Genomic DNA, 14,740 nt, shown 5'->3' with positions numbered 1-14,740 from the left:
TTTCAAAGTATGTGACTTTGCGTGTATTTCTCTAACTAGATCTCTCACTGTAAGAGGTTTCTTACATATACATAGTTCCCATAAGTTTATGCAGATAGGGCTTGACTCTAAACTCAAGCTCATTTAAACTGAAGAACTGGCTCAGAGTACCAGATTTTTCAAAGATCATATTGGTCTCAAATCACAATCAAACTCAGTAAAGGTCCTCTCAGTAAAACTTCATTCCAGAGATACATTTTACACAGCTTCATTTCCTAAATGAAGAGGCTGATTAAATTGTTTCAAGAGAAAGCTCCTGCTCAAGGGCTTAATATTTAATATTAATACATTAATGTGATTACATATTTAATATATATAAAATAACATTTAATGAAAATGTCTTACTTCTGTTAGTCTTTGGAAACTTTTTTCTTAGTTTGTTTTTTAAAGGTAGCAACTTTGCTATTAGTTCAGGAACGGCTATGTAAAAATCTGCGTTGATTTCATCATCCAAAATCTGAAATTAAAAGAAGCCAGAATAATTAGGTGAAAGTTTGCACTATAAGTATATTTAACAATGGAAGCAATATTCATTTTTGAGATAAAATGCTCAGAATTAAAAAAAAAAATACCCCCAGGAAAGGAAAAGCCTTCTGTCTCTTGTGTTTCTCAGCCATCAGACTTTAAACATTTGGCAATATGACCAATGCAGCGGTATCAAAGTAGTGCCAAAGAGTGCTAGGTTCTGTACTAAGGAAGACAAAGTCCCCGCTTCAAAGAGTTCTTGGAACCAACTTTGTAGTTTTTAGAAAGATCACATTCTTAAAGTCAACCACAAGAGAATGTAAAACTAAGATGTAAATAAAGTAACTCCTCCCTTAAAGTTGTCCCGGTTAACGTTGTTACGTTGCTGATCAATTTCGGAACGTGCTCGTTTAAAGTTGTGCAATGCTCGCTTATAATGTCATTTGGCAGCCTGCTTTGTCCACTGCTTGCAGGGAGAGCAACCCGTTGGAGCTAGCTGGTGGGGGCTTGGAACCAGGGTGGGCCAGCAGCCCCCCTATCAGCTCCCTGCTCTCCTAAGTTCCCAGTGCGGCAGCTGCCCAGCAAGCGACCAATTGCCTGCAATTCGGCTGTCCTTCCCCCCCACTGCCATGTGCTGCTCCTGCCCTCTGCCTTGGAGCTGCTCCTTGAGCCTCCTGCTTGCTGTGTGGGGGGAGGGGAAGAAGAGAGGGGCTAATATCAGGGTGTCCCCCTCCCCCCTACTTACCCCATCTTCCACAGAGCAAGAGAGACACACGACAGGTCTCAGGATGGAGGGAGCTTCCTGGCAGCAGCTGTGGTCTCAGCTTGCTGATCTACTTAACAAGGCAGCATACTTAAGAGTGGGGTCAGTGTACTTAAAGGGGCAAAGCACATCTCTCTCTCCCTCACACACACACACACACACACACGGTATGTCTCTGCCATGCTGTCTCCCTTTCCTCTATTCGTGCTGCCTTGTAGAGTGAGAGGCTACATTAACAACAGTGAGTTAACCCTTGAGGGCTCAGCCAATTGCTAGTTCATCATTTAGCAGTAAGGCATTCCCAGGGAAATATCCCACCCTCTGACTTCACCACCTCAACCAAGCTTCACAATCATCGTTGCTGTGTACCAGTATTAAATTGTTTGTTTAAAACTTATACTCTGTGTGTGTGGGGGGGGGGGGGGGCGGGGACGACAAAAGACTATATTTTTTCACCAGACAAAAGACTATATTACACACACCCACACCCACCCCTTTTGTCTGGTGAAAAAAAATTCTCTGGAACCTAATCCCCCCTATTTACATTAATTCTTATGGGGAAATTGGATTAGCTTAACATCGTTTTGCTTAAAGTCGTATTTTTCAGGAACATAACTACAACGTTAAGTGAGAAGTTACTGTATACTGGTTTGTAAGCTTTAGAGAGTAGTGGAAGATTACACTCCATAAGTAATTTTTTAAAATTGTTAAAAATAAAACAGGCTTTATTTTCATTGCCAGAAAAGGCAAAAAAAAAAAACAACCCTGCAAGCTTCCTTTAAAGCGGTGGTTTTCAATCTGGGGTCTGCAGACTATGTCCAAGGGGTCTGCAAAAGACTGCCATTACCATGGAACAATAGTTTTCAACCTGTGGTCTGTGGCCCCTGGGGGTCTGCAGACTATGTCTAAGATTTCCAAAGGGGTCGGCACCTCCATTTTAAATTATTTAGGGATCTGCAAATGAAAGGTTGAAAACTCCTCCTCTAAAGCAACCAATAGAAGACTAAAGTAAAGGAGGGCATACCTGTTTTATCTTACATCTTATAACATATTCCCATTGCTTACTTTTCTTCTTACAACCCCATTCTCCATCCTTATCAGAGCATGTGTTTCATCTACTTACAGATCAGTAAACTGGCATGAGTTTAACACCATCCTGTGTGTCACCTCTCAGTTTAGACCACTGAAACTTACAAGGGTAAAGCTTCCCAGCCTCGACAGGGTTTTTGTAACATGAAAAATGCAATTTACACGGATATTAAAAAAAATACCTTTTGGATTAATTCAGTCCCTCCCACAAAAGCAGCTCCATTTTCTTTTGCTATTTTAATTTCTTCTGCATTCTGTTAAAAAACAATAGCCCAGATATAACATATGTACTATCAGCCATTCTGTTATTACTTCAAAGTCATCAACAGTAGAATGATTTCACCAACACAGTCATATGCATTGAATGAAAAACCAACTCACTTGTTTGTCAAACATGAAACTATCAGATGGGAACAACTGTTTAAAAACTAGTGAGGTTTAGAGATAGGTAGCTCTGGGAATCTTTAATGGAAGCTTTCTCTCTAATTCACAAATTTTAATCAGGTCCCAGTAAGGAGTGGCAACAAAATCTTTGCCATGATCTCACCAAATCTAGAGAACAGTGTTACAGTGAGACAGGAAATGCTAACAATTTATGCTGGGTGGTTTTCAACTCAGTTTCTTGCTTTCTTTCTCCATGATCAGGATGAAGCAACCAGCCATCTGCTAGATGGAGTCTTATCCTTTAAGGAAAAAGTGGAGAAAGTTTTAGTGCACCAGTGAAGATGATTGTTACTAACTTCCTTGAGGTGAACAAGCTACCATTAAACAAATACTGAAGAGACCTTTACTTGAAAAGATGTTTGGAAATTACTCATTCATTCTCTACACATGATCCAATTAGTTTACTTTCAGTACTGAACAGAAACCATCAATATCATCTAGTGATCTGTCAATAGCTTTTAATACCATTGATGAGATATTAATGGTTTGATTACATAAGCTATTATAAAGTCACGTTTAGTTTTTATAAAAAAGAAATTACATAGCTTCACACTTTCTTCTCAGAGGGGTCCTGGTGTGTAAAATCTGGGGAAACTACTTGTCCTCCCCCAGGTGCTCACATAAGAAGGGTCACATTGAGTTGCATCCTGTCACACTCTTATCCACTATGCATATGGTACAACAAGAGAGAGAAGTTTCTGAGCTGCAGTATCATCAATCTGCTGGGGATACTCAGTTCTACATCTTCTATTTAACTCTGATTCTACAAAACCATTTCTTTCCGAGTATTTGACTTAGGCAGGGACCTTGATGAAAGCAAACTGGATGACAAGTGGAAGCTTTTGTTAGAAGAGAGAGTCAGAAAATAATGGCATGAATATTCAGAACATCCTAAGAAGGATGCACACTATGCCCACCTTCTAATATGTGAGCCATTTTAGTAAATGTCCTACTGGAATCATTACTGCCCCTGAATTCTCAGTTGGCAAGCTGGCCTCTCGTGCCTTTCATTAGCTATAGATGGCCAGGATGCTGCAGGTATACTTTTCCAATACAGGCAATACAACCATGATTCGTGTCTCTGTCACTTGATATTAGACTACTCTACTGCATCATGCTTAGGGTTACCTTCACAGTCTACACTAGGTGGAGCTTGTGGGTAGAATGCTGTTGCTTGTCTGAGCAGCGCAAGCCACTGTGAATATAGCAAACACTTGGACTCAAGTGTCTGCAGTGGTTTCCTGCTATCTTCTGGGTGATCATTATCCATACAACCTTAAATGGTCTGTGATATGGTTGTTTGGTAGATTGCTTTTCCCTTTATACCTTGTCAAAACTATTAAAAAGTCAGCTGGAAGCCTCTACAGCTGAACTCTCCAGAAGTGTGGCAGGACTCTCACATTTGATTAAATTTGCTCCCTTTGGTGATTTTCTACAATTACATGACCAAGCTCCAGTGCCCGATGAAAAATATTTATTTGGTTTAAATTTTGGTCTATTTTTGTTTTAGCTCAGCCTGTGCCTGAAGAAATGGCTGCTATCAGACCGCAGCATAGGTTCTGCCAATGCTTGTGCTGTACCTATTCTTTGGCTAAGGGAAGATCTGTGGCTGTTAATGCAGGACCTTTCATGAGCATTTAAGTACTTTAAATGAAATGTATCAGCAAAAGTTCTATAAAAGACTCATTCCAAAATATTAGTTTTCTATTATGTACATAAGTCAGGCATTTGGCAGTCTTGAAGGAAAGTAGAAAAGATTTAGGGAGGGCAACTAAAAGATTGAGGATTTGATATTAAGACAAATCAACTACAGAGGCACAAGCTTTATATCATATAAATTGAATTTTAAATAAATTAAGATGAAAAATAATTATGGACACATGGGGAGAAGGAGAAAAACAGCAATGGATTCTAACTAGGAAAGGACACTTCCTTTAGCCAGTATTAAGTTACAACAGAGGTGGGCAAACTACAACCTGCGGGCCACATCTAGCCTGTGGGACTGTCCTGCCCAGCCCCTGAGCTCCCGGCCGGGGAGGCTAGCCCCCAGCCCCTTCCCTGCTGTCCCCGCTCCCCTGCAACCCCAGCTTGTCGTGCTGCCAGCGCTCTGGGCAGCAGGGCTGCAAACTCCTGCCGGGCAGGACGGTGGCGGGGCTGGCTCTGGCATGGTAAGGGGGCAGGGAGTGGGGGGGCGGGTTGGATAAGGGGCAGATGGTTCGGGGGGGCAGTCAGGGGATGGGGAGTAGGGGAGGTTGGATAGGTCTGGGAGTCCCAGGGCAGGCCTGTCGGGGGGTGGGGGTAGGGTCCCCAAAGGCCGTTTGGATAGGGGCAGCGGGTCTCAGGTGGTGTGTGTGTCAGGGGACAAGGAGCAGGGGGGGTTGGATGGGTCACGGGTTCTGAGGGGGGAAGTCAGGAGGCTGGAAGTGGGAGGGGGTGGATAGGGGCGGGGCAAAGCCTTCCCTACCTGTTCCTCCATACAGTTTTGCAACCCCGATGTGGCCCTCTGGCCAAAAAGTTTGCCCACCCTTGGGTTACAAGAACTCCATTATGAGTTGCTTCAGCCTTGGTACTCAATTCCTCTTAAATTCTTAAATTTACAGCACTAGAATATTCTGCTAACAGATAAGTGTACACACACAAGACAGGAGAACAGAAAAAAGTAGGAACAAACATTAAATTGCTAAGCATCCACAGCCAGAGGTCGCTCCTGGCCCAAGAAACTTTGTAAAACACTTTGGGATCCTTCAGAACGAAAGGCCCTACACAAATACAAAAGTGAACCATGTACTAAACATTTGTTGTATACATAAAATATCTGAAATGCAAGACTTAAATAACACGTTTACTCACCTCTGTGAATACCAAAACTTTATTGATTTCGTTAGCAAAAGGATATGGCAGAAGAATGGTGCTGACAAACTGATCCACTTTTTTCTAACAGATATAAAAAAAAAAGTGGTTGGTGCAAATTTAAAACTCTCTTACTGTAGGACATCTAAATCCTAACTGGAACTTTGTTTATAAGAAAAGGGGGTTTTGTATATTTTTCCCACTTGTGTGGAGCTGGTCCACTAAGTACTAACATTTGTGTTGTAAGTTGGCTATGAACTACTGAAATTACAAATAAAGAACAGCTCTACCCATAGATTATGTTTTGGTAAATTTAGTTAGCTGTTGACTTGATAACTAGATAGCCTAAAATGCATTACTTGAAATATGAGACTAGAATGAACTGACACTTTACACACTTCTGTATTTTTGTCCCTCTAGTTCAATTTAGGACTCCCTCAAAACTAGGACCGTGCCTATGCCATGCCCATACATGATGCTTTTCCTGTTGTGCTGCCAAGAGAGAAGTGACAACATTAACACAGGGCAGAAGGAAGAGAAATAAAAACAGGAGGGGAAGAGGAAAGAAAATTATTGTCTCTACTCTCCTTCTCGTAAGGAGTGCACCCAGGAACAGTAGGTGATTAGATGGGGATTGCTGTTCAATACAGCACAATGGCAAGAGTACTAGCAAGGCAGGAAAAAGAGAGAGAGAGAGAATATACAGGATTTCTCCATGACTGGATGCCAACTTTTAAATTATACAAATCTTCTAAAGGCACTATATGAACACAGACAATCCTTATCAAAATAGGTTGTGTCTTAGAATAGGACTTTAACTATACAGCAGTCTTTAAAACATTAGAAGAACAACAGAAATTGTTGATCAGAGGAAACATCTTTAAGTCCTGAATTTGAAAGATACTATGTACAGTTCTGCCAAAGCACAGTGTCGTCTAGGAAAGAACAGTGAATACCCTGCATAAACATGTCGCCAAATGGGAAAGAGGTTTGGAGGATGAGCCAGAGCAAGATGACAGGAAAGACTCTTCACTGTATTACATTTCTTTCCCTTGCCATTAAGAAAGGTAGTTTCTTAAAATATCACAACTGCAAATCTGTAGGTACTGTCAACATACCTTCTTCTCTAGCATCATATCCAGGGTGAGGTTAGCATATACATGTTGTTTTGGGTAAGTGAAGTCCAACTGCTGAAACTTCTTCAGCATGTCCACAGCCACCTCTGCATCATAGACTGGCCTTTCATACAACCATGTTAAATACACATCATCCACTGGCTTGCTTGCTAACTTTCGTCTGTAAGTGTTCTTTTTTTTTGCTAGCTCTGCTTCCGAAGTTTTCTGCTTGGCATCCTTTGAACCTTTTTTTGCAGTTCTTTTGCAAACCAAAATGATAAATATAAGACCATTAACCTTAATGCTTAGTACGTACTTGAATAAAAAACAGTTTGGTTTAAATGGCATCTCAATAAAAAACAATGTCTTGTGTGGCCAAGTCAACTCATGAAAGGTCAATCCGTCAAAACTGCATTGGACTCCCCACTTACTTCGCCTACCCACCTACTGTAAACATAGGAGGAAGAGTAAAGACAAATCAGAACCAAAACACTATTAATGAAACTGAACCTCAAAGGCTACAAAGCAATAGATGCAAGATTACCTAGTCAGTGACTATGAGTATGGTCACAGATGGACTTTGATAGTCATCTTAAAGGAGATTTAAATAATCAGAACATAGCGCCTGTTAAAAAAAATTATCATAATCCCTCTAAACTAATCTGCCTCAGTAATCCAGTAAAAATCCCTAAAGAATTAAACATTACAATGTTCTTTTCTTCCTGGCTGCAAGTTTCTTGTGGGATGTAGCTCCCGCCTCACGATGGCAGGATAGCTCAGTGGTTTGAGCATTAGCCTGTTAAACCCAGGGTTGTGAGTTCAATCCTTGAGGGGGCCATTTAGGGATCTGGGGCAAAAATTGGGGATTAGTCCTGCTTTGAGCAGGGGGTTGGACTAGATGACCTCCTGAGGTCCCTTCCAACCCTAATATTCTATTCTATGAAAGGCAACAATCCTGAATAGCCTCTCAGAGATCAGAAGCTTTAAAATCTGTTTTTGTGCAGTCAGTTTAGTGAAAGAGCACTAATGATTTTGGAATCTGAATTTGTGCTCTGATAATGACCGACTTCCTAGACAAATATCAGAGCAAAGTATCTCGACTTTGGCTCAAAGGTTAATTTAGATAACTGCGTTGGCTTCACCACTGATCTGCCAACGTTAGCGCACAAGTTGCATTCCATTAATGTTACCGCTTAATTTGCATTTAATGGCAAAAAACAAACTGAAATTCCAACTCTGAAGTTGTCGTTTCAGGTATTACAAAAAAGGACAAGTTCCACTTTTAGAAATTCAAATGAACGCTTCCAAAAGCATTAAGATTTTCTTCTCAAAAAAGGCAAGTGGGACATTATCCTGGCAATCCTATTTATGCACAGATCTGTAAGAGTTAGTTCCCCCCATATCTTAAGAATATCCGGAAGCCAGCAAGGTGAATGGCAAAGATGACAAAGCAGTTTCCATGAATTTCCTGTAGGAAGGAATTAATTCAGCTCCATACTGAACAATCCCATCTTCTGTGCCTAAGGGAAAGATATTGTAACCCATTACAACTAGTACAGTAGAAGCCATTTAAGATTGGCTACCCAGGCAGACCAAATAAATCTGTTTTACCCAATGTGGGTCATACATGATCAGCCCTCTCCACCCCCTTTCTTGCAGCTCTCTGCAACTTCCATAAGTTTTCTCTACTTTTAAGAATCCCATTTTGGGAAGTCCAATAGGTTTGGCTCTGGTTCTGCAAAGTAAACATTTAACACCTCTTGGGCTCTGTAATCTATTGAATTTTAAATTTTGTTTTTATTAAGGAAGGGAAGTGGTCTGTTTTTACGTGAGACTTTGGTTATCATCACAAAGGAGCGCTGAAGGAGGGTTCTCAAGGATTGTCACATGATCATAACAGAAACCAGAATATTCCCATGGCAGGAAAAAGAGCAGTTTACTCCTAAGCAATTCTTTGCTATCTTTAAAAAGTTAAGGTGCTGATTTTTAAAGGTGCTGAGTAACTACAGTTCCTGTCAAAGTCAATGGGAGCTGTAGCTGCTCAACACCTCTGGAAAATCTGGCACTAAGTGTTTTGGCAATAAATACTCTCAAGGTGTTTTGCACCTGATACTCTGCATTTCACATGACTGTGTTAAAGATCTAAATTAATGTTGCATAGTTATGTCAAAACACTGAAGTTAAGATAATATTTGCAACTCCACTCCTTCATGCATATGCATTATGGTACAGTCTCCAATCAGGTGATCACATACTGCTATTCAAACACAACATAATACCAAGCTCTTGTAGAAGATGCTGTATACATGTGTATCTAAGACTGTAAAAATAATAAAAGTTATGGACAACTTTGTGCATGTCTGACACAGAATACACTCAAATAATTTATATATCCTTTCTTCAGACCCACTACCACAGCAACCATATATCGATCTTAAGATTTTATCCTGTGACCTACCACCATTGTATCTGAGCACTTTCCATATAAAAACAAGAGTAATACTGAAGTCTACCAAAAAAAAAAAAAAAAAATCAGCCAAAGTTTAATGACTAGGCTAAGAGGCAATTGAGAGTATTGATATATATGTAATTACAAAGCTATCCATATATTCATACAAGTGTTGTATATATTTCATGGTCTTCCCTTCCTGAATCCATTTGAATGTTGCTCATCAACTTATGTTCCAATCCTGCAAACAGCTCTCTGCAGGCAGACCCAAGTGCCTTCATGACATCATCTAGTTTTCAAGGCTACTGAGAATGGGAGGGTGAAGAGCACATAAAGAAACAGATAATAGAAGGATAAGCATTAAAAGTATGTTGTGAATTTAAAGCCATACTTCCATTAAACTATACTTCACCAATCTTTTCAAGTAACGCTTCACATTAGTAAAACTGAGAGAAATTAGAAGCATTGACAGTATTTTGTGTACAGTAAGTTTTACTGTAGTGTCTGCATAGTTTTCTTCCTCTCATCTATGTACATATTTCACACAACAGACAGATTTTTTAAGAGGAAAATGTGATTGTAAAACCACACCAACTGCCAGGAGAAGCAGGAGCATATGCACCACTTAAAATTACTAATTTTTATAAACCAACTAGCTTTTATGTTGATATCCTCCTTTTAGTAGTCCATTTGATAACAGTCTCAGTGGTAGGATTGACTAATTTTTACTAGTCTATTTTGTTTTGTAACATTTGTATTTATTTTACTGTTCATAAGCAAGTATATAGAAAAGTGAATTAAAAAAATATATTGTGACTATGGCAAAGTGTATGATAAACACCCATTTTTTCATGGACTGTGTGTACATAAATCTCCTCACTGTATTTTCCACTTTATGCATCCAATGAAGTCAGCTGTAGCTCACGAAAGCTTATGCTCAAATAAATTTGTTAGTCTCTAAGGTGCCACAAGTACTCCTTTTCTTTTTGCGAATACAGACTAACACGGCTGCTACTCTGAAACCTGTCATTATGCAAGGCACTGCATTTAGCCGTATGGAGTGGAAATCTATCAACTTCATGAAAAAACTCGTACAGATACAGAGACATCATCTTCCTTTCCAAATGCAAACAGATGGACATCATACCAAAAGGACTGAAGGTAAAAAATCCATTACAATCTACATACCACACAGACTACGCTGACAGCTTGTGCCACACACTCTCAAAGAAACTGCGGAACCACCTGATCAACATCCTCTACAGCAAACAGGGAAAGATTAAGAATGAGCTCTCAAAACTGGATACTCTCATAAAAAAACAGCCTTCCACACAAACTTCCTCGTGGCTGGACTCTACTAAACTAGACAAGCCATTTACAACACACACTTTGCTTCTCTACAAAAGAAATAAAGGACAGTAAACTATCTAAACTACTACATGCCAGAAGGGGCCACAGCAACGGTTCCCTTAACCCACCCAGCAATATTGTTAATCTATCCAACTATACTCTTAGCCCAGCAGAAGAATCTGTCCTATCTCTGGGCCTCTCCTTCTGCCCCTCCACACCCACGAACATGATACAGCTCTGTGCTGACCTCGAACCCTATTTTCGACATCTCTGACTCAAGGGATATTTCCAACACACCTCTGAACAACATACTAATCCACAGAGACCTTCCTACCAACACTACAAAAAGACGGATTCTGGGTGGACTCCTCCTGAAAGTCGAAACAGCAGACTGGACTTCTACATAGAGTGCTTCCACCGACGTGCACGGGCTGAAAATGTGGAAAAGCAGCATCACTTGCCCCATAACCTCAGCCGTGCAGAACACAATGCCATCCACAGCCTCAGAAAAACTCTGACATCATAATCAAAAAGGCTGACAAAGGAGGTGCTATTGTTATCATGAATAGGTCAGAATATGAACAAGAGGCTGCTAGGCAGTTCTCCAACACCACTTTCTACAAGCCATTACCCTCTGATTCCACTGAGGGTTACCAAAAGAAACTACAGCATTTGCTCAAGAAACTCCCTGAAAAAGCACAAGAACAAATCCGCACAGACACACCCCTGGAACCCCGACCTCGGGTATTCTATCTGCTACCCAAGATCCATAAACCTGGAAATCCTGGGCGCCCCATCATCTCAGGCATTGGCACCCTGACAGCAGGATTGTCTGGCTATGTAGACTCCCTCCTCAGGACCTACGCTACCAGCACTCCCAGCTATCTTCGAGACACCACTGAATTCCTGAGGAAACTACAATCCATCGGTGATCTTCCTGATAACACCATCCTGGCCACTATGGATGTAGAAGCCCTCTACACCAACATTCCACACAAAGATGGACTACAAGCCGTCAGGAACACTATCCCCGATAATGTCACGGCAAACCTGGTGGCTGAACTTTGTGACTTTGTCCTCACCCATAACTATTTCACATTTGGGGACAATGTATACCTTCAAATCAGCGGCACTGCTATGGGTACCCGTATGGCCCCACAGTATGCCAACATTTTTATGGCTGACTTAGAACAAGGCTTCCTCAGCTCTCGTTCCCTAATGCCCCTACTCTACTTGCGCTATATTGATGACATCATCATCATCTGGACCCATGGAAAAGAAGCCCCTGAGGAATTCCACCATGATTTCAACAATTTCCATCCCACCATCAACCTCAGCCTGGTCCAGTCCACACAAGAGATCCACTTCCTGGATACTACAGTGCTAATAAGCGATGGTCACATAAACATCACCCTATACCGGAAAGCTACTGGCTGCTATTCCTACCTACATGCCTCCAGCTTTCATCCAGACCACACCACATGATCCATTGTCTACACCAAGCTCTACGATACAACCGCATTTACTCCAACCCCTCAGACAGAGACAAACACCTACAAGATCCCTATCAAGCATTCTTACAACTACGATACCCACCTGCTGAAGTGAAGAAACTGACTGACAGAGCCAGAAGAGTACCCAGAAGTCACCTACTACAGGACAGGCCTAACAAAGAAAACAACAGAACGCCACTAGCCGTCACCTTCAGCCCCCAACTAAAACCCCTCCAACGCATTATCAAGGATCTACAACCTATCCCGAAGGATGACCCATCACTCTCACAGATCTTGGGAGACAGGCCAGTCCTTGCCTACAGACAGCCTTCCAACCTGAAGCAAATACTCACCAGCAACTACACACAACACAACTGAACCACTAACCCAGGAACCTATCCTTGCAACAAAGCCTGTTGCCAACTGTGCCCACATATCTATTCAGAGGACACCATTATAGGGTCTAATCACATCAGCCACGCTATCAGAGGCTCATTCACCTGCACATCTACCAATGTGATATATGCCATCATGTGCCAGCAATGCCCCCTGCCATGTACATTGGTCAAATTGGACAGTCTCTACATAAACGAATAAATGGACACAAATCAGATGTCAAAAATTATAACATTCATAAACCAGTCAGAAAACACTTCAATCTCTCTGGTCACTCAATTTCTGACCTCAAAGTGACTATTCTTCAACAAAAAAACTTCAAAAACCTACTCCAAGGAGAGAGTGCTGAATTGGAATTAATTTGCAAATTGGATACAATTAATTTAGGCTTGAATAGAGACTGGGAGTGATTGAGTCATTATACAAAGTAAAACTATTTCCCCTTGTTTATTCCCCCCCCCCCCCCCCCCGTTCCTCAGACGTTCTTGTCAACTCCTGGAAATATGCTGGAATTGGCCCACCTTGATTATCACTTCAACAGGTTTTCTCTCTCCCCCCACCCCACTCTCCTGCTGGTAATAGCTCATCTTAAGTGATCACTCTCCTTACAATGTGTATGATAAACACCCATTTTTTCATGGTCTGTGTGTATATAAATCTCCTCACTGTATTTTCCACTTTATGCATCCGATGAAGTGAGCTGTAGCTCACGAAAGCTTATGCTCAAATAAATTGGTTAGTCTCTAGGGTGCCACAAGTACTCCTTTTCTTTTTGCGAATACAGACTAACACGGCTGCTACTCTGAAATATGGCAAAGCAATTATCCTTCTTCAGTAACAGTGCTTAACCAAAAGGTAGCCACTTCCAAAAGGGCTTCTAATACTCCATAAGAAAGGGAAGTAGCCTAAGTTGTACTAGGGATATGTCCAACAGCGACATTTACACCAATATTCAAGATATTATTAAGTCTTCTTAATTTTAAAAGCCATTTGTGTAACCCATGACTGCAGACACAGCCTGTTAGAAATATAGTAAACACTCACTTTGCAGCAGCATAGGGTCTAATGGATCGCTGTATGTTTCCAAGGCAGGGAACTACTGAGGTACGTTGATCAATCCTGGGAAACTGAGCCAGAACTGTTTAAAAATACAATATATATATATATATATATATATATATTAACATTCGTAATACTCTAATCAGTTAGCACAGAAAAGGAGCGATTTTTTTTTTTTTTTTTGCTTTAAGGTCTATTCAGGCCTGATTTGTGACGCTATTTTTACAGATTTCCCTTGCCTGCCTATTCGTAACAAAACCCTGGAGCAAGGCCTGCCAGCTGTCCCTCCCCGGAGGAAGCCCCCCCCTAGTTTAGGATTCATATTACACGCCCTTTTCGGTCTCTCCACCGGATGAAGCAGAGTTTTGCTGAAGGCGTCTCAAGGACACCTTACAACAAGGCCAAACGCTCGCTCGCGGCCCCGGCCGCCTCCAGCGGGCCCGTGGGGCGGGAGGGGTCTGGCGGCCCCGCTGCCGGGCAACAGGCTCTGCGGCCGCTCCCCAGCCTCCGGCCGGGACGCTGCTGGGCGTTTCAGGGCCGGGGGTTCCCCTCCAGCCCGTGTGAAAACCAGACCCGAGGCCCAGGCGATCAGAGCCGTAGCTGGGCGGCCCCGGGCTCTCCGGGAGCCGGGACGGGGGAGCCGGCCCGCCGGGAGGAGGAGGCGCCCCCACCCCCGTTACAGGCACGGGAGGATCCCCGCTCATCGCGGCCCTTTCCCGCCCCGCCCCACTCACCTCTCCGCAGGCAGCACCTGCCGGGGGCCGCCATGTCGCCGGGCCGGGCCGTGTCACACTCAAAGCGAACCCAGCTGCCGCGCGGAGCCCGGGAGGAAGGTTCCGGGGAGGGGGCTCCGGTGTCACACCCTTCCCCCTCCGCCGGGGGAATCGGGATGCTGGGGCGGGGAAGGTGGAAGCCGGGTCCGCCCCCCCCCCCTTCCAGGGTTCCAGGAAGGTCACTGGGAGGCAAGAGCCCCTGCTGCCTGGGGGAGGGGGAGCTGCCCCCAACTCCAACCTGCCCCCCAAGTGCTGGAACTAGGGGAGCTGCAGCACCCCCAGCTTTGAAGTGGTTTCCATTACACACAGCCTTTACAATTTGGTTCAGTGGCTCTCAGCACCCCCACTGTACACATTGTTCCAGCCCCCCTGTAATCCCCGGTGCCCCATGTGCCTCCCGCCCCCCCAGTCTCTTGCTCCTGCTTGTGAAAGGGCCCGGGCGGGCATGCAGCTGT

General features: G+C 42.8%; 1 protein-coding gene across 1 annotated transcript in view; it reads right to left on the bottom strand.

The window, feature by feature from the left end:
• MRPL1 (mitochondrial ribosomal protein L1) overlaps window positions 1-14,332 on the bottom strand; it is a 37,191-nt gene extending 22,859 nt beyond the window's left edge. The window contains exons 1-6 of the mRNA XM_084626025.1: window positions 14,247-14,332; window positions 13,498-13,591; window positions 6,769-7,024; window positions 5,651-5,734; window positions 2,539-2,610; window positions 385-496 (exon numbers count right to left, since the gene is read on the bottom strand). Of these exons, the coding sequence (XP_084482151.1) occupies window positions 385-496; window positions 2,539-2,610; window positions 5,651-5,734; window positions 6,769-7,024; window positions 13,498-13,591; window positions 14,247-14,280 (652 nt within the window). The 5' untranslated portion in view covers window positions 14,281-14,332. The remainder of the gene's footprint in view (window positions 1-384; window positions 497-2,538; window positions 2,611-5,650; window positions 5,735-6,768; window positions 7,025-13,497; window positions 13,592-14,246) is intronic.
• Between the last annotated feature and the right edge of the window lie 408 nt (window positions 14,333-14,740).

This window comes from Lepidochelys olivacea, assembly GCF_965140295.1.
Source record: "Lepidochelys olivacea isolate rLepOli2 genome assembly, chromosome: 4".
NCBI lineage: Eukaryota > Metazoa > Chordata > Testudines > Cheloniidae > Lepidochelys > Lepidochelys olivacea.
Note: the sequence above shows the minus strand (reverse complement) of the source record. Positions and strands in the feature narration are given on the sequence as shown.